This window comes from Rhinopithecus roxellana, chromosome 3, assembly GCF_007565055.1.
Source record: "Rhinopithecus roxellana isolate Shanxi Qingling chromosome 3, ASM756505v1, whole genome shotgun sequence".
NCBI classification, from domain to species: domain Eukaryota; kingdom Metazoa; phylum Chordata; class Mammalia; order Primates; family Cercopithecidae; genus Rhinopithecus; species Rhinopithecus roxellana.
Window position 1 is genome coordinate 50,087,916 of NC_044551.1, and position 24,329 is coordinate 50,112,244.

At 39.8% G+C, this 24,329-nt stretch overlaps 1 protein-coding gene across 1 annotated transcript in view; it reads left to right on the top strand.

Annotated features, from left to right (window-relative positions):
* Nucleotides 1-1,618: 1,618 nt before the first annotated feature.
* LOC104671517 (butyrophilin-like protein 8) overlaps nucleotides 1,619-24,329 on the top strand; it is a 43,510-nt gene continuing 20,799 nt past the window's right edge. The window contains 3 exon segments of the mRNA XM_010375015.2: nucleotides 1,619-1,667; nucleotides 4,876-5,226; nucleotides 7,645-7,920. Coding sequence (XP_010373317.1) covers nucleotides 1,619-1,667; nucleotides 4,876-5,226; nucleotides 7,645-7,920 — 676 coding nt within the window.

Consider the following 24,329-nt stretch of genomic DNA (forward strand, 5'->3'; position numbering starts at 1 on the left):
CGGCCAACAAACATGAAAAAAAGCTCATCATCACTGGTGATTAGAGAAATGCAAATCAAAACCGCAATGAGACACCATTTTGTGTCAGTTAGAATGGTGATCATTAAAAAGTCAGGAAATGACAGATGCTGGAGAGGATGTGGAGAAACAGGAATGTTTTTAGACTGTTTGTGGGAGTGTAAATGGGTTCAACCATTGTGGAAGACAGTGTGGCGATTCCTCAAGGATCTAGAACCAGAAATACCATTTGACCCAGCAATCCCATTACTGGGTATATACTGAAAGGATTACAAATCATTCTACTGGAAAGACACATTTACACATATGTTTACGTATACATTCATTATTGAATGATATCTGGTTGCATACATTTTTGGCAATTATGAATAAGGCTGCTATAAAGATTCATGTGTAATTTTTCATGTGGACATAAGTCTTCAAGTCATTTAGGTAAACAACAAGCAGTGCAGTTGCCGGATTATGTGATAAGAGTATGTTTAATTTTGCAGGAAATTGCTGAACTGTCTTCTAGAATGACTGTACCATTTTGCATTCCTGTCAGCAATCAATGAGTGTTCCTGTTGCTCCACATCCTCTCCAGCATTTGATGTTGTCAGTGTTCTAGATTTTAGACTAAATGTAGTGTTTTCATTTTGCCCTATTCTAGATGCTAACTTTTACTGTGATTTGGTCCCATCCTGTGAGTTGTTTTAAATTGTGTCACATAAGAATTTCTTAGTATATAGAGTTTCCTATGTTTTTGAATTTCTTTTTAATTTTAATTGCATTATGATTAGAGTGTGTTTATTTTGGTGGTTATCTATGGAAATTTTCATTCTGATCTTGTTAAGCGGTGACTTTGTGAGTTTCCATGTGCTTAAAAAGACTGCAAATCTCTCATTGTGGCTGCCCTGGAACTTAGTTTATATAATAAATAAGTTTCCTCATGCCTGAACCTGCCCTGGTACCTTTCCCAGTATATCAGATGTTTAACACTAAGGATCTGTTTTGTTTTAGAAAGTTATTTTTATCTGGACTCATGATTACAGTCTGGTCCTGAACTCCAGACGATGGAGGGGTAAGCAAAATGACCTCAGACTGTGCCAGGAAATGTCAAGTCACCTGCTGTAGGCTACTACTAATGGAGCACAGCCTATTTACTTGGACACCAAACTATCCAGTGCTAACATGATGTTCTTTCAGGACTAGATCCCATGGCCATACATCCCTGCCTGCCAGATTGGACCTGAAAATTATTTCCTCATCTGACATTCCTGTTTCACCCACACAGGGCATCGTTTTGACTCAGGACAAAGTTCATCTCCAGTCTTATCCACACTATTTCCATCTTTGCTTTCTTGATAAGAGATAGACATTTATGTCCTGCCTATAAATGTAGTGGTTCAAAGTCTAGAGTCCCTATACTTCTGGCACATTACAGCCGTGTCTCGATGGGGGAGAATCTCAGAACAGTGTAGTTTGCCCTCCGCTCATGCAGAGCCTCTCCATGGCTTCCGTGCCTTGAGCATTAGGCCAGTTCTCCTCTTCTCTCTAATCCATCCGTCACCTCTCCTGTCATCTGTTTCCATGCTGTGAGGTCCATTCACAGAACACATCCATGGCTCTCATGCTCAGTTTGGTTCTGAGTCTCCTCAAGCTGGGATCAGGTAAGACTGTTCTTTGTTTCCTCCTTATTAACTCATAGTTTGAGTTCTTTAGCTACGATGATTGCAGCATAATGGAAAGAAGCCATCTTTGTTGTTTCTATTCCTTTGGCTTCTAGCCTCAGCCTGGGGAAGGATCGGGCACTGTGGAAACAATTATAGTAGCCCCCATAATGGAAACACGGGTGCTGAAGAGGCACCATGATCACAGACGGGGACACAGCCAACGTGTTAAGGTGAATAAACTCTGTGTTTGTCCCAGATGGGCTAAGTGGTGTAGGCAGGGTTATTAGCGTACCAAGGTTGCTGACGTAGATGTCCAGCTGGGAAGAGACACAGTTAGGAATTTTGGAGAAAAGACAATGTACCCAGCTAAAGACATGCTGAGTTAGAAATGTCTGTGGTACGAGACACGAGGGTGGAGGAAGGTATACAGGTCTTGAGGTGAGAAATTAGCTGAAACCTGGCATATTCTGGGAAGAAATCCACTCTTCTTTCTCCTTCCACTTACTGTTAACACAGAGCCCAGTATATAGGATGTTGAGTAATTGAATAAAATCCACAGAGGAAGCTTGAGGTTGGAGTAGAATGCTGTTGGCTAGATGGTCAGTACCCAGCCATAGAAGATTCAGTTGACTGTGTTCACTTTCTGTCTGCGAAGGTTCATCCTGCCACCTGTCCACCTAAATCTTTTTTGCTACATGAAGCTAAGAAAACAGAAATAAGGGCAATCAAAACATAGAGCATATTTCCTTAAAACAAAAACCCACATGTGTTACTAACAGGAGACACTCTCATTTCAGTTTGTTTTCATTTATTTTCTGATGAGCTTCTTTGTGTCCCTTCTGTTTCTGGGTGAGGCAGCAGGGCATCCTGGAAATGATCTTGGAGACAGAAACATTTTATTTTTCAAAACTCTTATTTCATCTGCTTGCGAGCTTTATGGTTCACAGCTTCCTTAAGTGTCGGTTTGCTTATGATGACATGAAGATACGTTCACAGTCCTGATGGGGCTGTGGTGAGGACTGCATGAGCTTGTGCATGTGGACTGCACACAGCTGCACTGGTGCTTGGCATGTTGCAACAACAGCCAGTCTTTGAAAATAAGTTCCTTTCTTATTTTCAAGGGAAGGAAGTGGAAGGAGTGAAAGGAGATGTTATAGGCAAGAGAGATGACAGCAGCAAAGGCTGGCCGGAGAAGCAGAGGTACCCTGGAAAATGTTTTCTTGCCTCGAGAGCCCCACACAGCCCTGAAGGCAGCATCCATAGCAGCCCAGCTGGCACAGGCTAGGTCCCAAAACCTGACCTAAGACAAAGGCCTTCCTACCAGTGATTGTTGAGCAGGTGATTCTGCAAAACAAAGTGAGGGAGTGCGGAGAGTGAAGCCAGTGCAGGGGAGAGCCATAGAGGGTGCACTAATGAGCAGGTTGCTGTGGTGGCAACTGGGACCCAGTCCCACTGGGACCTTTGGAGGAATCTTATAGATGGTGGCTCAGAGTCATTCCAACATCTACTGTCTCCTTTCCCCACTGGGTGAGATGTGCCCTGGGACTGTTAAAATCTCAAATCTTCTGAGCTGCCTTGTGCCAGGGTTAAGTAGGTTCCAAAGGCTGCAGGAAGCCCTCAGCAGAGAGGCAGAGGCCAGGCTCCAGGGGCGGAGCTGTCAGCAGACAGGCAAGTGCCCATCCCATTCCAGGGGGACTCGGGGTTGGGTGGTGAGGAGCAGGGCCTCAACATCTGCTGCACCAGGTCAGCAGCTGGTCAGACATCAGGCTGCAAAGTCACACCTCACTTAAATAATACTCTTAAAGATGCATGAGTGAAATACATTTCAGCAAGATTTATAAAATGTAATTAAACTAAAAAAATTAAGTGCCAGAATTAAAAATATCCACTTATGTAGAAATTCACACATGTAATTCACCTTGCCTCTGATGCACATGCAGACACCACACACAGGTAGATCCACATACCATAAGTGGATACATGTGAATGAATCAAGAGACACTGCCAATCGAAGGGGTGGGTACTTAGTAGGTGAAGGGAGTGGGCCTCCATAGTTTGTGGTCTCTAAGAAGCAATGTAATCCTTACAGGGTAGTAAGAGTGATTTACATCAGGAAAATTATTCAAATGATTGTTAAACAGATGAGCAAGTAAGAAAGGAAATGGGGCTCGCTGTTCACCTGAGTAACTTGTTTGTGGAGCCTGTTCTGTGTGACGGGCTCTGTGCTGAACAAGTGGGTACTATGCTGTGCAAGAAAATCAGGCCCTGTCCCCACAGAGCCAAGAGCTGTGCAGGGGGGGCACACAGAAAACATGTAATTATCACACCTGAAGCAAGACAATGAAGAAAGTTTCAAAAGTGAGGTGAGGACATACATGTACTAAGAATTTTTTTTACAAAAATGAAGGCAAGACATGTTGACTAAGCACTAGATGAAGCAACATTCAGTGCTAAAGTAAAAAGGAAAAAATTACTACACAAGTGCAAAAGGTACATGCTATGGAAAATGTAAGTCACACATGAATGTGCCAAAGAACAAATTTACAGAAAATAAATGGCAAAATCTTGTTGCAGTGTCATAGCATGTCTTTCAGAACTTGGCAGAACAAGTAGATTTCCAAAAAAACTAAGGAAGTACAAATAATTGTGTGCGCCATGGGCAGAAATGAAATATTCCATAGTAGCCATAAAACATTGGTATAATATTGTGTTTGAAGGAAACCTTAACAAATTGCCCAAAATTGGAGACTTTATGGCCCACGCTCTTCTCTAGGTCAATAGAAAGACGTCAACTTTGGTTTTTAGCAAGGAAGATGGAAAAGGGGATGTTTGGGTTTTTTTTTTTTTTTCAATTGAAGCAAATGGGCAGATGAGAGATAATGTGACAATAGAATCTCCTGGAATCAAAGGTGCTACTTTCAGAAAGAGACTTTTTCCTCTGGATAACATGGTTTTCTCATCTTGAAAATAAAAACGTTAATAATTCACATTTCTGCAGGTGTTCCTGAAGACCGAATGAGGTAACTGACATGGACATGGTTTGTCAAATGTAAGGAGATACACAAATGCAAGTCACTGGCTTTAGAAATAGGATTGTGATGAATTTTTCTCCCTGACACACATCTCCAGCCCAGCCCAGTGGAGCCCTGAGTAGGTCACACTATAAAGGGTTTTGATTGTTTATCTTTTGTATTTCTTCCCACAGGACAGTGGCAGGTGTTTGGGCCAGACAAGGCTGTCCAGGCTTTGGTTGGGGAGGACGCTGCGTTCTCCTGTTTCCTGTCTCCTAAGACCAATGCAGAGGCCATGGAAGTGAGGTTCTTCAGGGGCCAGCTCTTTAGCGTGGTCCACCTCTACAGGGACGGGAAGGACCAGCCATTTATGCAGATGCCACAGTATCAAGGCAGGACAAAATTGGTGAAGGATTCTATTGCAGAGGGGCGCCTCTCTCTGAGGCTGGAAAACATTACTGCATTGGATGCTGGCCTCTACGGGTGCTGGATTGGCTCCCAGTCTTCTTACTACCAGGAGGCCACCTGGGAGCTGCAGGTGTCAGGTCAGTTTCATTTTCCATAACTTCGCTGTCCCAGAGAACCTCCTGGATTTTGTGAGTCATTTGTTCAATAAGGAAATTTTAAAATTTCAGGTCATTTAGTCAGAGGGCGGCACTCTATACTGCAAGTTCCTTCTGTCTTATGTGTATAATTCTATGTATTTTATCACATGTTTAAAGTCATGTAACCACCATCACATCAAGGTACAGAGCTACCCCACCATCACAAAGATCTCCCTCTGCCACCCGTTACGGTCACACCCACCCCTTCTCAGCCCCTGGCTGGGGTTTTCCATCTCCCTGATGTTGTAATTTCAAGAATGTCACATACACGGCTTCACACCACAGGTGACCTTTTGAGACTGACTTTTTAAATTCAGCATAATGCTCTTGCGATCTATCCAAATTATTGCTTATATCAATACTTTATTTCTTTTTTTCCCACTGTCAAAATGTAGTTTTCCTTATGAAAATTTATTTTTAAATTAACAAATAAAAATAAAAAACAAATAAAAATAAAAATTCCTGCTCACTTGTCCTACAGATTTTTTGTTTATCGGGGAGCGAATGTCAGCTCCAGGAAGCTGTGACTTCCCCTGACAATGAATCACTGAATGCTCTGCGTTAACTTGACCATACTTCCACAGTCACACCCTTCACAATGAAATTGATTTGATGGGGCAGGGTGCAGTGGCTCAGGCCTGTAATCCCAACACCTTGAGAGGCTGAGGCAGGAGGATTGCTTGAGTCCAGGAGCTCGAGACCAGCCTGGGCATATGGTAAGACCTCATCTCTATTTAAAAAAAAAAAAAAAGAACAAAAAGAAGAAAAAAAAAAAGAAATTTGTTGTTTACAGTTACAGTGAGTAGTGAAGAATCTGTCTCCTGATTACAAACCTGTCAGTGGGGCTGCTCTGATGCGAGTGGATTATCAGAACTTATGAACAGCAGTGTCACTAAACTTGGTATACAACTCCCACTGCTAAATTTGACGAACTTAAAAAAATTAGAAAAATCCACTATGAGTGATATTTCAGGCCTGACCACGGGCAATTTTCAGAAGCATTTCCTGGAAGGCCTCCTCCTGATAGCAGACTTGGAGTACAACCAATGCTTTGCAATCTGAGGAGAGTTTCAGGTGAGCCCTCAGGCCCCTCCAAGGTGTCCTGGTCTTTACATATTTGCATTTCTAGCCCAGGCATTTTAATTCTCAGGATTTCAGGCCTTGGGCAGGACTTTCAAGTGCCTTGTATCAAGGAGGAGAATGTGGAGTCCTAACGGGAAAAGGAGTCAGGCTGGTGGGACCAGGTGAAAGCAAAAAAAAAAAAAAAAAAGGAAATAAACTATAAACATGCCTTTCTTCATGTCTAGAAAATTTAAACAAAAGAGACAGCAGATAAGCTACAGGTCTGCCTTTCTTTATCGTCCTGGACATACAGTCCAGGATATATGGCCCAGAACATAATGGCCTTTCTGCCCAGATAACATACATAACTCACAGACTTCCTGCTGATCACCAAACACCTCAATGTATCAAACATGCCAGCTGACAAAAGAATGTAAGTTAGGTTCCTTGCTACCTTGGCATTATCAATCAGCCCAAGTTCCATTCTATAAAATCCCCAATGAGCCTTTTTTTTCTTGCAGTTAGCTTCCCTCATGCTAACTTGCCCGTTGCCTTCCTTGCAAAGTATTTTCCTACTTTCTTTAATAAATCTGCCTTTCTCTACCTGCAACCATCTTGGTAAATTCTTTTACTCCCACACCACTGGCTGTCATTCCTCCATGACAGAAAAGGCAAACTCCAAGACACTTTTCTCTACTCTGTCTTAGTATCCAGTATCTTACACCCTAATTGCTCCTCCCTACACCCCCTTCCTGAGCTCAGGATTCATAAAGCTGCGAAGCCTTTTGTTCAGCCCTCCATCAATAGTGAGCCAGCCCCAGACGTGCGATGATCCATCTGCCCCTCAACTGGAATTCCATTTCATGGGGGAGGATGAAACAGGGAGGAGTTGGCATCTTCCTGGGTTTAGCTCTTGCTTGTACTTTTGTAGCAACTGATCAAAGGCTTCACTATTACTGTAATTTGGATCATCTTTCCTTTGGTCTGTTACTCCTACACGTGGTGGCTCAGCTCTCTCTCTACTTTAGCTGAGCTCCTTAAAAGTTTCTCATCAGAAGCAGTTCTGTCTTACTTCATCATAACTCGTACCTAGGAATAGCAATGCATACACAGTAGTTGCTAAAAAATGGCAAACGAAAAAAAGGCCATGGGAAGGCTTTTGCCAAAGGTTGTGGTTTTAGTGTTTGTGTGTGTAAGAGAGAATGGGTGGGGGGTGGACTGAATGCACTTGACTCAGAATTGCTGTGGCTCTGGGATATGATCTTTGCTTTAAACTCTTCCCTGTTTTCTCCCCAGCACTGGGCTCAGTTCCTCTCATTTCCATCGTGGGATATGTTGACAGAGGCATCCAGCTACTGTGTCGGTCCTCGGGCTGGTTCCCCCGGCCCATCGCGAAGTGGAAAGGTCCACAAGGACAGGATTTGTCCGCAGACTCCAGAACAAACACGAACATGCGTGGCCTGTTTGATGTGGAGATCTCCCTGACCGTCCAAGAGAACGCTGGGAGCATATCCTGTTCCATGCAGCATGCTCATCTGAGCCAAGAGGTGGAATCCAGGGTACAGATAGGAGGTGAGTAGGTAGGGGAGGAGAAGAGAAGGAGGAGTGGACGCTTGAGTAACTCAGAGTGAGGACAGGAGCCTCTATCTTGGCATTGTTGTTTTCTTTCTCAGTTTTAATGATTTATTTTAAACGTTTAAAATCAATGAGATGTAAAAATAAAGTTATAAACATTTGGTTAGGTGGAAATAGAATTGTTTACAATTCCAGAGGAGTAGAATTAAGTATTTCCTTCACCTATGATGTATCCCTGTGATGGTTAATTTTTTGTGTCTACTTGACTGGGTCACAATTTGCTCAGATTTGGTTAAGTATTATTCAGGATGTTTCTGTGAGGGTGTTTACACATAAGATTCACATTTAAATTGGTAAACTGAGTAAAGAAAATTACCATCCATAATGCAGGTGGGCTTACTCAATCAGTTGAAGACCTGAATAGAACAAAAGGTTGACCCTTCCCCGAGAGAGCGTGATCTTGCATGAGAGCCTTGAAACTGGGACACTGGCTCTTCCTGGCCTCAGAGCAGGCTGCTGGCCTTCAGACTCAAACTGAACCACTGGCTCTTTCTGTATCTTGAGCCTGCGAACTTTTGGACAGGACTGACACCATTGGCTCTTCTGGTTCTCAGGTCTTCTGGTTTAAACTTAAACTAACCATTGGCTCTCCTGGGTCTCCAGATTGCTGACTCACCTATGAGTTGGGAACTAAAAGAGCTTCCATGATGTATGCGAGCCAATTCTTTATACTAAATCTCTCCGTCTCTCCTCTTCCTTTCTCTCTTTATCTCCATCTTTCTCTCTCAAATATATAGAAACAACAGGATGTATACATACATATATATGTATGTATGTATACATCCTAGTGGTTCTGTTACTCTGGAGAACTCTCACTAATATAAATTTGGTACTAAGAGTATTTCTAGAGAAAAAGAATTTTAGGGATAACTTTTCAGTCATCCCTAAAATTCTAAAATTCTCTGAGCTGGGATTACTGTACACACCTGTAGTCCCAGCTACTCAGGAGGCTGAGGTGGGAGGATCACTTGAGCCTAGGAATTTGAGGCCAGCTTAGGCAATATAGCAAGGCTCCGTCTTCAAACAAACAAAACAAAAAGCACTGAAAGTCCATGCTGTGATCTAGCAATACAGATATGCAAAATATCACCATTTGAGACCTGTAATTAACCGTGGGTTGACTGGTGTATCGTATTTTCAAACGCGTCGACCTAGTGAATAAGATGAGATTGGCTGGTTGCTCCTATTCTTGCTAGAAAAAGTGAGGAAAGTGACGAAAGAAAATATGAGCAGAGGAATTTGAATTCTGAGTTTCTTGGTGTTGCATAAATAACGTGAAAGCTTCCATGAGTGCCCTGAAAGAGACCCTTATTTTCTGTAGCCACAGGGCTAAGACTGCTGAAAACCAAATTCAGAACTCATCCGGCGACTGGCTGAACGACAGTGGAAATCCAAACCTGTCCCTCAGAATATCTGTCAATGTGAGGGGGCATTGACTGGGAAGAAATGAGATTCGGAAAGTTGAAATGAGGATGTATGGGAAGACTGATGGAGCTGGGGACAGTGAGCCCTAAATGCTGATAAGTCTGCCAGTGAAAGCAGTCTCAGTCTCCCTACATCAATTGGAAATAGCCTCTCCACCTTCGTCTCAGGGGATTAACCCTGCATTGCCCAAAGAAACTGTAATGGCCTCTCTCCTGAGGTAGCTGCCATGCAAGACAATGCTGATTCTACTCAGGACCCACCCCTACCATCCCTCTTTGCTTCTAGACCTGTACCTAGGCTCAAGTTTCAACAGGACCCTAAAGTTAGAAAAAATGCATGATGCATTAGAAAGTGTACTGCACTCCAAAAGAGCTAGTTGATTTTTCTAATCTATACGGACCAGAAATCCAGAGAATCCATGTCAAATGATATTTAGGGTGTGAGGTGGTGGTCCAAGGACAGACATAAGGTTGGCTCAAACCACATGTAATGGCCTCACTAATCAGAGATTCTGCATTTAATCTTGCAGCTCAGAATGTAAGAAAGGCTCTGTAGTTTGGTTGGCGGAAGCATGGATCAAAATGTGGCCCACAGAGAGTAACAGACAGGCATGCTGTTAGGAGCCTTTGCCAGGCCACATAAGTGAATCATGGCACAGGCCCTCAGGATTTAGGAGCAGAGCCCTGCCATTCTCTATGAATAACTACTATTCTTTTGAAAAATACATCTTGGGCTAGACCTTAAGAGAGACTGAACACTTAATCATGGGCCACCAAGTTGCAATGTGACTTGAATCAGTAAGAATATAGAATATTTGAACTACAAATTACCAAACCCAATTTAATAGATATTCTTAGAAGGCTGCACCCACAACAAAGCATTGGAAGCACACATAGAACATAAATTAATTCTCATCAGGCTCAAGCACATAAAATCGTTTACAGAAACTTTGAAAAAAATGGTATTGCGATATGGTTTTAGTGTTGTGTCTTCTCCAAAATTCGTGTTGAAACTAAATCCCCAATGCAGCACTATTAAGAGGTGGGCTTTTTAGGAGGTGATTAAGTCCTGAGGACTATGCCCATATGAATGGGTTAGTGCCTTATAAAAGGGTTTGAGGGGGTGAACTTACCCTTTTGCCCCTTCTGCCATGTGAGGACACAGCGTTCATTGCCTTCAGAGGACAGCAACAAGGTGACATCTTGAAACAGAGGGGCAGAGTCCTCATCAGATGCTAAATCTATTGATACTAGACCTTGGCCTTCTTAGCCTCCAGTACTATGAGAAATACATTTCTATTATTTATAAATGAGCCAGTCTGTAGTATTTTGTTATAGCAGCACAAATAGACAAAGACTGGTATGATTCAAACGATGATTTCTAATCACAATATAACTAAATTCAATGAGAAAAAAAATTTAATATTCATATATGTTTGAAACTTTAAAAACATACTTCAAAAATAACTAAGTGGTCACTGAAAAAGTCATAATGATAATTAAAAGTGTCTTATGACTGAATGATAATGAAACTATACATACAAACTATCATACAACTAAACCTTTTAAGAAGTGACATGATTAGGATGGTGAAAGGAGTTTTCGGTTCTCAAACTCCCACAGGAACACTAATTTTAACAACTACCATGAAGAAAGGTATTTTTGTAGGAGTCTAGGAAGCCACTTGAGAGGTTCCAACTGGTTGGTCTGGCAAAAAAGCCAAGAACAGATGCATGGAAGAAGGTAAGAACCACTTCGTTCTACCTGCCTCACTGCTCTTCCAAGGTAACTCAGTGCCAAGAGAGACTCCCTCAGCCCAAAATTTTTGCCATGGGGAAAGTGAGAGCAAAGCAAATGTCCAGATTCCCCAGGCTTGTGGGATGCTGCCCAGGAAACCATTTCTGTCTCACTTAATGCAGAACACTGAGGGGACCAGTGTGGCTGAATCACCTGGGGGCAGCTAGGAGCAGGGAAAGAGGAGGGGCTCCAGTGCGTGGATCTGAACAACAAGCAGCAGAACCTACTGGCCAGCTCCTGCACTCTACTGGGGCGACTTCACAACTGGCTGACTACCCAACCAGAGGATATGTGCCCCCAGCCCTCCACACACCATCCCCTGTGGCTGGAACCTCTTGGTCCATCACAGTCCAGCCCGTGGTTCCCTGCAGCCAGGGTGCCTGAGCCTAGCAGATGTGCATACAAACTTCTGCAGTCAGAACACAGGTAGCAATCAGCTTGACTCTGCTGCATTGAGAGAAGGTGCACAATCTTGAGTATTTTAGGGAATTGCCCTAGAGATAAATAAATGGAAGGCTCTCAGCAGCTAGTCTCCTTTGCAGGACTGAGAAAAGAAAATCCCAAGACTCCCTCTCACCAAGAAGGAACAAGAGGAGTAAAGCAGGTACATCCATAAAAAAGATCTGAGAGACTTCCAGAGTATCTAGCTAGGCTGACTGGTCAAGGTCTTTGTCTACCAAAGTCTGCCGTACAGACTGGAGGAGGAGGAGTGACAGAAAGACCAAATATACTGTCAAACAGAATTCAACAGCACATTAAAAGATTCACTTACCATGATTAAGTGAGCTTTATCCTTGGAACATAAGAATGGTTCAACATATGCAAATCAATAAATATTACACTAACAGAATGAAAGACAAAAACAACATGATCACCTCAATAGAAGCAGAAAAAGCATTTGACATCATTCAACACCCTTTCATGACAAAACCAACTTTCAACAAATTAGGTATAGAAGGAATGTAGCTCAACACAATAAAGGCCATGTGTAACATGCCCACAGAGCATATACCCAGTGGTTGTCTTAGTCCACTTTATGCTGCTGTAACAGAATACCTGAGATTGGGTAATTGATAATGAACAGAGGTTTATTTGGCTCATGATCCTGGAGGCTGGGAAGTCTAAGATCAAGGGATCACATCCTGTGAGGGCCTTCTAGCTGTGTAATTCCGTGGAGGAAGGTAGAAGGGCAAGAGAGTAAGAAAGAGGAAGGAAGCTGCTTCTGCAAAAATGGCATTAATCCACTCATGAGGGCAGGATCCTCAGGATCCCCATGGCCTCGTCACCTCGTAGGGGTCCCACCTGTCCACATTATCGCATTGGGGATTAAGTTTTCAACACATAAACTTTGGGGATACATTGAAACCATAGTGATGATGAAAAATTTTTAAACAATAGCGAAATCTATGGAATGTAGCAAAAGCAGTTCTAAAAGTTTATAGCTATCAATACCTACACTAAGAAGAAAGAAAGATCTCAAATGAACACCATAAGTTTATACCTCAAGAAATTAGAAAAAGAAAAAACTAAGCCAAAATTTAGCAGAAGGAAGGAAAAGAATAATAATTAGAGCAGAAATAAATGAAATAGAAAAACAATAAAAAGATCAATAAAACTAAATGTTGTTTATTTGAAAAGATAAATAATATTGACAAGCCTTTACCTAGATTAACCAAGAAAAAAAGAGCTGACTCGAATAAACAGAATTATAAATAAAAGATGATACATTACAACTGGTACCACAGAAATAAATATGAAATGTCATGAGACGATCCTAGTTCTCCCTCATCCGCAGGGTTACATTCCAAGACCCCCAGCGAATGCCACAAACCCCGGATAGTACCAAACCCTATATCTGCTATTTTTCATGTCTCAAATGGAACAGAGCAGGATGATAGAGATTTCATCATGCTACTCAGAATGGTGTGCAATTTAAAACTTACAAATTGTTTATTTCTGAAATTTTTCATTTAATATTTTTGGGCCACAATTGATCATGAGTAACTAAAATAATCAAAAGTGAAACCAAAGACAAGGTTAGACTATAGCGCTATGAAAAATTATAGGCCAACAAATTGGATAATCTAGCAGAAATGGATACATTCCTAGAAACATACAACCTATAAAAACTGCTTCAGAATTTTTTAAAAAAATACCAGACCAGGAATGAGTTAGAAATACAACTGATAGTCAAAATCTTCCCAACAAAGAAAATTCCATGACCAGATGGCTCTGTTGGTGAATTCTACAAAATATTTAAAGAAAACTTAATGCCAATACTTTTCAAACGCTTGCAAAATATTAAAGATGGGGGAATAATTCCAAACTCATTTTATGAGGCCCCAATTACCCTGATACAGAAACCATATAAAAACACCACAAAAAAAGAAAATTACAAGCCAATATCCCTGATAAACATAGATGCAAACATTTCCAACAAATATTAGCCAATCAAATTCATGATAAAAAGAATCATTACAAAGTACATTAAAAGAAACATTAAAAGAATCCCCGTGATCAAATGGGATTTATCCCTGGGATGCAAGAATGTTTCAACACATGCAAATAAATACATATAATATATGACATTAACAGAATGAAGAGCAAATAATGTATACTTATGTTAACAAATGCAGAGAAAGCATTTGATAATATTCATCATCTTTTCATAATAAAAGCCAACAGATTAGGTAACAAAAGAATGTACCTCAACATAATAAAGATCACATATGTGTCCGCAAGAAGAGTCAAACTCTATAAAACATTTAAAGAGGTTTATTCTGGGCCAAATGTGAGTGACCAAGGCCCAAGGCATAGTCTCAAGAGGTCCTGAGAAAGTGTGCCCAAGGTGGTTGAGTTACAGCTTGATTTTATGTTTTAAGGAGACAGAAATTACAGACAGACATCAATCAATATATGTAAGGTATACACTGGTTTGGTCTGGAAAGGCAGGACAACTTGAAGTGGGGGCTTCCAAGTAATAGGTAGATTAGAAGATTTTCTGGTTGGCAAACGGTTGTGAGTTAAGTTATTATCTAAAAGACCTGGAATCGTAGAAAAGAGTGTCTGGATTAGGACAGGGGGTTGTGGAGACCAAGGTTCTTACATGTAGATGAAGTCTCATAGGTGGCCACTCTTAGAGGCAATAGATGGTAAATGTTGCATATTCAGGTCTTTAAACATTGCTAGACTCTCAGCTAATCAATCTCTTCAGGATCAGACAAAGACCTGGAAAGGGAAATTTATATTCTGTAGAGAATTTACATTTCACCCACCAGAGGCAGCTTTGCTGGGCTATTTCAAAATATGTCAAAGAAATATGCTTTGGGGTAAAATATTTTAATTTCTTTCAGGGCCTGCTATCTGTAATGTGATGCTATATGACAGGTTGGCATTTGGTATTTTATTGCTACAAAGAGTCTGTTTTGTCAGTCTTTCTTAAGACCTCCGTTGTAATGTTAATGCTGCTCAGTTGTGCCTGAACTCCAAAGGGAAGAGGATATAATGAGGCGTGTCCAACCTCACCTTCCCATCATGGCCTGGACTAGTCCTTCAGGTTTACTTGAGAATTCCCTTTCTTGAGAAGGGGGGTCCATTCAGTCGACTGGGAAGCTTAGAATTTTATTTTTGGTTTACATATGATAAGCTCATAGCTAACATTATACTCAACAGTGAAATAGTGAAAGCTTTCCTTTAAGATTAGGAACAAGATAAAGGTATCCATCCTTGCCACATAGTATTGGATGTTGTAGCCAGAGCAATTAGGCAAAAAATAAATAAATAAATAAAAAATTAAAAGCAACCAAATCAGAAAGGAAGAAACATATTTGTCTCTGTTTGGAGATGACATGACATGTAGTGAGCCCCAGAGAATCCACAAAAACCTGTTAGAACTTAACAAATGAATTTAGCAAAGTTGTAGGATACAAAATCAACATACAAAATTAGTAGTGTTTCTATACACCAGCAATAAATTGTCTCAAAAGAAATCCAGGTAACAACTTCATTTACAATAGCATCAAAAAATTAGAAGTAAATTTAGCCAATGAGGTGAAAGATCTGTACACTGAAAATTACAAGAGGCTATTGAAAGAAATGGAATAAAACACAAATAAATAGAAATCTATCATGTGTTCATGGATTAGAATAATTAATATTGCTTAAATGTTCATACTACTCAAATAAATTTATAGATTTAATGCAATCACTATTAAAATTCAAAGGCATTTTTCACAGAATTAGAAAAAAATCTAAATTCACATGGAACCACAAAAGACCCTGAATAGCCAAGTAAGTCTTGAGCAAAAAGAACAAAGTATAAGCATCATACTACCTGATTTCAAATTATGTTATATTAGGTTGGTGCAAAAGTAATTGTGGTTTTTGCCATTGAAAGTAATAGCAAAGACTGCAAAGACTTTTGCACCAACCTAATAGTAATCAAACCATACGGTACTAGCATAAAAAAGACATATCGATCAATGGAACAGAATTAAAAGCCCAGAAATAAACCCATGCTATATGGTCAACTTATCTTCAGTAAGATTACCAAGACTACAAAATGGATAAATGGTAGTTTCTTTAATAAATGGTGTTTGGAAAACTGGATATTTACATGCAACAGAGTGATACTGGACTCATGTTTTCCATCACACACAAAAATCAATTCAAAATGAATTAAAGGCATAAAGAAAAGGCCTTAACTATAAACTCTTAGAAGAAAGCACACAGAAAAATCTCCTTGACATTGATCTTGGCAATGATTTTTCACCCTGACACCAAAAGCACAGGCAATGAAAGCAAAAATGAACAAGTAAGATTACATGAAACTAAAAAGCTTTTGCACAGCAAAGGAAATAATCAACAAAATAAAAAGCAACATGTAGAATGGGAGAATATTTTCAAAGTATATACCCGATAAAGAGTTAATGTCCAAAATATGTAACACACTCATACAACTTAATAACCAAAAATACTCCAGTTTTTAGAATGGGCAAAGTACATGAATAAACATTTCCCCCAAAGGAAATATAAATATTAATAGCCAAGAGGTTCATGAAAAGTGACTCACTATCACTAACCATCAGGGAAATTCAATCAAAAGTATAAGCAGATATCACCTCATACTTGTTAGACTGGTTATTACTAATTTTAAAAAGGTTACAGGTGTTGCTGCATTGTTGCTGGGAATATAAATTGATATATTCACTATGGAAAACAGTATGTAGATTCCTTAAAGAAAATACAAATACAACTATGCTACATGGTCTTACATGTAGTTAAACCCTAAAGATTCCACAAAAAACTGTTAAAGCTAATACATTTAGTAAAGTTGCAGTATACAAAATTATATAAAATAAGTAACCTCACTGATAATTTATAATCCAGCAATCCTACTTCTGTGCATTTATCCAAAAGAATTGAAGTCGGGATTTCAAAAAGATACTTGCACTTCCACGTTTACTGTGGCATAGTTCACAGTAGCTAAGATATGAAAACAATCTATTTGCTGACAGATGAATGAATTTAAAAAGTGACATATATATAATGAAATATTATTCAACAATAAAAAGAAGGTAATCCTGACACATGGATGAACATGGAGGACATTATGTTAAGTAAAATAAGCCAGACATAAAAATGATCTCACTTATATGTGTAATCTAAAACCATCAGTCATAGAAGCATAGAGCGTAACTGTGACTGCCAGGGAATGCGGGGAGGGAAAAATGGGAAGGTGATATTCAAAGGGTATAAAAACGTTTCATTTGTGCAAGATGAAGAAGTTCTGGAGATCTACAATACAACACAGCGCCTGTAGCTAACAATAAACTATTGTATTCTTAAATTCTGTGAAGAAGGTAGATCTTATATTCTGTTCATACTACACACACACACACATACACACACACAATAATGGTAATAATTACAGTAAAAGTGGTAGGAGGAAACTATAGGAGATGATGGATATATCTATAGTCTTGATGGTGGTGATGATTTGAATGGGTATATACTTATCACCAAACTCTTTGAGTTGTATAAATTAAATATGTACAGCTTTTTACATGTGAATCACACCTATCATACCTTGAGAAAGGGTTTTATGAAACAAAAAACAAAACAGAAAAATAAATTAACACCTTTAAATAAATGTATCCATTTCTTCTAGAATTTCTAGTTTGTGTGCATAAAGGTGTTCATAATAGTTTCTGATAGTTATTTGTATTTCTTTGGCTCAGTGTAATATCCCCTTTGTCATTCCTGATTGTGTTTATTCAGATTTTTTTCTCTCTTCTTCTTTATTAGTCTAGCTAGTGGTCTATATATTTTGTTAATTTTTTTCAAAAAACCAACTCCGGATTCATTGATCTTTTGAATGGCTTTTCATATCTCAATCTCCTTCAGTTCAGCTCTGATTTTGTTATGTCTTATCTTCTGCTAACTTTGGGATTGATTTTCTCTTCATTCTCTAGTTCTTTTAGTTGTAATAATAAGTTCTTAAATTGAGATATTTCTAATTTTTTGACATGGTTGTTTAGTTCTATAAAGCTCCCTCTTAAAACTGCCTTAACTGTGTCCCAGAGATGCTGGTATGTTGTGTCTTTTTTCTCATTAGTTTCAAATAAATTCTTGATTTCTGTCTTAATTTCATTATTTACCCAAAAGTCATTCAGGAGTAGGTTATTCAATTTCCAGGTAATTGTATTGTTTTGAGTGATTTTGTTAGTCTTGATCTGTAATTCTATTGAGCTGTGGTCAGAGAGAGTGTTGTTATGATTTCAGTTCTTTTGCATTTGCTGAGAAGTGTTTTGTGTCTGATTATGTGGTCAGTTTTAAAGTATGTGCTATGTAGTGATAAGAAGAATGTGTATTCTGTTATTTTTGGGTGGAGAGTTATGTAGATGTCTATCAGATCCATTTGATCCAGTGTGAGTTCAGGTCCTGAATATCTTGTTAATTTTCTGCCTCAATAATCTATCTAATACAGTTAGTGGGGTGTTGAAGTCTCCCACCATTATTGTGTGGAAGTCTAAATCTCTTTGACGGTCTCTAAGAACTTGCTTTATGAATCTGGGTGCTTTTGTGCTGGGTGCATATATATTTAGGATAGTTATGTGTGTTGAACTGAACCCTTTACCATCATATATTGCCTTTCTTTGTCTTTTTTGATTGTTGTTGGTTTAGAGTCTGTTTTGTCTCAAATTATAATTGCAAACCCTGCTTTTTTCTGCTTTCCATTTGCTTAGTAGATTTTCCTACATCCCTTTATTTTGAGCCTATGGATGTTGTTGCATGTGAGATGAGTCTCTCGAAGACAGCATACCATTTGGTCTTGTTTCTTTATCCAGCTTGCCATTCTGTGCCTTTTAATTGGGGGATTTAACCAATAAGGCAGTTTAAAAAATATTAATAAGAAATTTTATAAATTCCAATCAAATGATTTTTAAAAAGCCTAATACATTATGACTGCATTGAGCTTACCCAGGAATAAAAGGTTAGGTCAACATTGGAATATGTATATTTATGTAAGCATTACCTTAATAAGTTAAAGGAGAAAATCTATAAGATTCTCTATAGATGTTAACAAAACATATATAAATTTCAACATCTAATCATGATTTAAAACACTTGTGAATCCAGAAATAAAAGAAAACCTTTTATGAATTAGCAACAGAAGAGCACTTCTTTCATCTGATAGAAAGCTATTTAAAAATACCCATAGCTACCATCATATATCATAGTAGGAGGTTTAAACTCAGGAGCTTAATGAAGATAACTGCATTCAACATTGCTGTTCAACACTATGCTGGAATACTAATCATTGCAAAAAAGGAAAGAAAGTGAAAAAAGAATTACAATTTCCAGGAAGGAAAAAGTAGAATGCCTATTTCCAACAGGTTATATGATAATACATATTGGAAATCCAGAATAATCTACAGACAAATTCTTTCAATTTATACTTCATTATGTTCATAAAAATAAGATCAATAAACAAAATACATTGCATTTTATACATCAGGAAAGACAGAAAAACAAACAAATGTGCCATGTATAATAACACAAAATGTTACATAGAAATATATTTAATAAAATATTTTTATACTCTTATTGAGGATTAGATAAGTTTACTAAAGTAACTAAAATAAGAGGAGAGACATATCTGGCCCTACTGAGCCCTACTGGTCAAGTGACAACACAATTCCTGATGCTGTCTTTAAGCCTTACTAAGCCTGGGAGGCAAGTGCACATTGGCAGTTGCCTATACAGGGAGCATCTGGCCCTGACCAACCTCAGCAGCTGAGCAGTGACCCAGCCAGCCCTGGGTTCTCTGCATATTCCCTAGACAGGAAGACAATAGCAGGTCTGTGATTATCCACAGAGGGAGCATCTGATCTTGCCCAGCCCCAGGAGCTGTGCAGCAACTCAACCCACCATTGGTGTTCTGCTTAAGGCTACTCTAGACTAGGAGGCAAGCCCAAGTCCACACAAATCTGTGAAGCATAGCCTCTGGCCCTGCCCACCCTAAGTGATCAAGCAGCAACCCCAGAAATCTCACCCAGCCTCAGAGCTCAGCACATGTCCCTGACCAACTACAGATTCCAAACAACAGTACCATCCAGCAAGGAAGACAACCTCTAACCCTGGACAATCAGAGGCAATTGTAGAACCCAATCAACAGCTCCACCTGTCACAGGAGCACAGCCAGCAGTTCCATTTAATGTCAGAGCACAGGTAGTGGCGCAGCCCAACTAGAGAACCCAACACCCACATCTGCCTGTCTGAGGTTGCTACCAGTTGGCCTATTCAGAATCCCAGGCTATATTAAATAGTGAAGGCCTCTTACTGACAAAGAACACCTGCAAAGGCCAGAAAAGGCCATTTCTTCAAATGTGCAGGGACCAACACAAAGACAAAAGGATTATTTTAAAAATCAAGAAAATATGACACCAAAATAAACTAATAATGCTCCAGTAATAGACCCTGAAATATGCAAGTCTATGAGATGACTAAGAATTTAAGATAATCCCCTTAAAGAAGTTCAGGAAACTACAAGAAAATGCAGATAGAAAATAAATAACATTTGAAAAATGGTTAATAAAAAGCAAAGCTTGACAAAAATAAAAGCAATAAAATAGTTAAAATCCTAGAAATAATGAATACAATAACTGAACTGAAATATTAACTAGAAAGCTTCAACAGCAGACTTGATCAAGGCAAAGAATCACTGGGCTTGAAGACTGGATATTTCAAATTATCGAGTCAGAGAATAAAAAAGAAAAAATAATAAAAAATGAAAAAGACCTATAGGAATTATGGGACACCATCAAGTGTACTGACTTTTGCATAGTAGAAGTTTCAGGAGGAGATGAGAGAGAACAAGATCCAGAAAGCATATTTAAGAAAATAATGGCTGAAAATTTCCCAAATGTGGTGAAACACAAAAATATCCAGGTTCAGGAAGCGTGGATGTCATCAATCAAATTCAACCCAAAGAGGATTTTACCAAGATATATCATATTCCAATTATCAAAAAATCAGAGACAAAGAAAGAATACTGAGCGCAGCAAGAGAATGAACCATATCACATTCAAGAAAGCCCCAATATGGTTTTCAGCCATATTCTCTTAGCAGCAATCCTGCATGCCAGGAAAGAATGGCATGATATATTCAAAGTGTTGAAGGAAAAGACTGCCAATCAAGATTACATTACTAGCAAATCTTTCCTTCAGAAATGAGGGAGAAATAAAATCTTTCCCAGACAAACAAAAGCTATGGTAATTAATCATTGCTAGGTCTATTTTATAAATATTACTAAAGGGAGCCCTTTAACTAAAACAAAAGGATAATAATAACAAAAACATATGGAAGTAAAAAACTCACTGGTAAAAATAATATATAGTCATATTCAGAATTCTCTAGTACAGTAAAGGTAGTATTCAAAGCTAATTTATCCCTACTGTCACAGTTAAAAGACATAATTATTAAAGGCACCTATAGCTAAAATAAATTGTAAAGAAATACAAATTACAAAGCATGTAAACTGTGACATCAAAATCATAAAAAGTGGAAAGGAGTGCAAGTGTAGAGTTTTTGTATGTGATTAAAGTTAAGTTATCACAATGAAATAGCCCATTATAAGGATAAGATATTTTGTGTATGCATCATGGTAACTACAACACAAAAAACCACAGCAGGCAGTGGCTGGCAAGGTGGCCAAATAGGAACAGCTGTGGTCTGCAGCCCCGGGCAAGATCAATGCAGAAGGCGGGTGATTTCTGCATTTCCAACTGAGGTACCTGGCTCATCTCATTGGGACTGGTTAGACAGTGGGTGCAGCCTATGGAAAGAGAGCTGAAGTAGGGTGGGGCATCACCTCATCTGGGAAGTGCAAGGGGTCAGGGAACTCCCTCTCATAGCCAATGGAGGCTGTGAGGGACTGTGCCATGAGGAACAGTGCACTCCAACCCAGATATTATGCTTTTCCCATGGTCTTTGCAACTCTTAGATCAGAAGATTCCCTCGGGTGCCTACACCACCTGGGCTCTGGGTTTTAAGCACAAAACTGGGTGGCCGTTTGGGCAGACACCAAGCTAGCTGCAGGAGATTTTCATACCCCAGTGGCACCTGGAATGGCAGTGGGACAGAACCATTCACTTCCCTGGAAAGGGGGCTGAAGCCAGAAAGCCAATTGGTCTAGCTCAGTAGATCCCACCCCCATGGAGCCCAGCAAGCTAAGATCCAAGGGCTTGAAATTCTCACCAGCAGCAGAGCAGTCTGGGGTTGACCCGGGACACTCCAGCTTGGTAGGCAGAGGGACATCGCCATTACTGAGGTTTGAGTAGGTGGTTTTTCCTTCACAGTGTAAACAAAGCCACCAAGAAGTTCAAACTCTGTAGAGCCTACCGCAGCTTGGCAAAGCCGCTGTAGGAAGACTGCCTCTCTAGATTCCTCCTCTCTAGGCAGGGCATCTCTGAAAGAAAGGCAGCAGCCACAGTCAGAGGCTTGGAGATAAAACTCCCATCTCCCTGGGACAGAGCACCTGGGGGAAAGAGCAGGTGCAGGTGCAACTTCAACAGACTGAAATCTTCCTGCCTGCCTACTCTAAAGAGAACAGCAGATCTCCCAGCACAGCACTTGAGCTCTGCTAAGGGACAGACTGCCTTTTCAAGTGGGTCCCTGATCCCTGTGCCTCCTGACTGAAAGACACCTCCCAGCAGGGGTCGACAGACACCTCATACAGGAGAGCTCTGGCTGGCAGATGGTGCGTACCACTCTGGGACGAACCTTACAGAGGAAGGAGCAGGCAGCAATCTCTGCTGTTCTGCAGCTTCCGCTGATGATACCCAAGCAAACAGAGCCTGGAGTGGACCTCCAGCAAACTCCAGCAGACCTGCAGGGGCCTGACTGATAGAAGGCAAACTAACAAACAGAAAGGAATAGTATCAACATCAACAAAAAGGATGTCCACAGAGAAACCACATTCAAAGGTCACCAACATGAAAGACCAAAGGTAGATAAATCCATGAAGATGAGGAAAAACCAGTGTGAAAAGGCTGAAAATTCCTAAAACCAGAATGCCTCTTCTGCTCCAAAGGACTACAACTCCTTGTCAGCCAGGGAACAAAACTGAACAGACAATGAGTTTGATAAATTGACAGATGTAGGCTTCAGAAGGTGGGTAATAACAAACTCCTTTGAGCTAAAGGAGCATGTTCTAACCCAATGCAAGGAAGCTAAGAACCTTGAAAAAAGGTAGAGGAATTGCTAACTAGAATAGCCAGTTTAGAGAAGAAGATAAATGACCCGATGGAGCTGAAAAACACAGCATGAGAACTTCGTGAAGCATACACAAGTATCAATAGCCAAATCGATTAAGTGGAAAAAAGGATATCAGAGACTGAAGATCAACTTAATGAAATTAAACGTGAAGACAAAATTAGAGAAAAAAAGAATGAAAAGGAACAAACAATGCCTCCAAGAAATACAGGACTATGTGAAAAGACCAAACCTACGTTTGATTGGTGTACCTGAAAATGATGGGGAGAATGGAACCAAGTTGGAAAACACTCTTCAGGATACTACCCAGGAGAACTTCCCCAACTTAGTAAGACAGGCCAACATTCAAATTCAGGATATACAGATAACACCACAAAGATACTCCTTGAGAAGAGCAACCCCAAGATACATAATCATCAGATTCACCAAGGTTGAAATGAAGGAAAAAATGTTAAGGGCAGCCAGAAGGGTTGGGTTACCAACAAAGGGAAGCCCATCAGACTAACAGTGGATCTCTCTGCCAAAACCCTAAAAGCCAGAAGAGAGTGAGGGCTAATAGTCAACATTCTTAAAGAAACGAATTTTCAACCCAGACTTTCATATCCAGCCAAACCGAGCTTCATAAGTGAAGGAGAAATAAAATCCTTTACAGAAAAGCAAATGCTGAGGAATTTTGTCACCACCAGGCCTGCCTTACAAGAGCTCCTGAAGAAAGCACTAAATATGGAAAGGAAAAACCAGTACCAACCATTGCAAAAACATACCAAGTTGCAGAAACTGCATCAACAAATGAGCAAAATAACCAGCTAGCATAATAATGACAGGATCAAATTCACACATAACAATATTAACCTTAAGTGTAAATGGGCTAAATGCCCCAATTAAAAGACACAGACTGGCAAATTTGATAAAGGGTCATGACCCACCAGTGTGCTGTATTCAGGAGACCCATCTCATGTGCAAAGACACACATAGGCTCAAAATAAAGAGATGGAGGAATATTTACCAACCAAATGGAAAGCAGAAAAAAGCAGGGGTTGCAATCCTAGTCTCTAATAAAACAGACTTTAAACCAACAAAGATCAAAAGAGACAAAGAAGGGCATTACATAATGATAAAGTGATCAATGCAACAAGAAGAGCTAACTATCCTAAATATATATGCACTCAATACAGGAGGACCCAGATTCATAAAGCAAGTTCTTAGAGACCTACAAAGAGACTTAGACTCCCACACAATAATAGTGGAAGATTTTAACATCCCACTGTCAATATCAGACAGATCAACGAGACAGAAAATTTACAAGGATATTCAGGACTTGAACTCAGTTCAGGAACAAGTGGACCT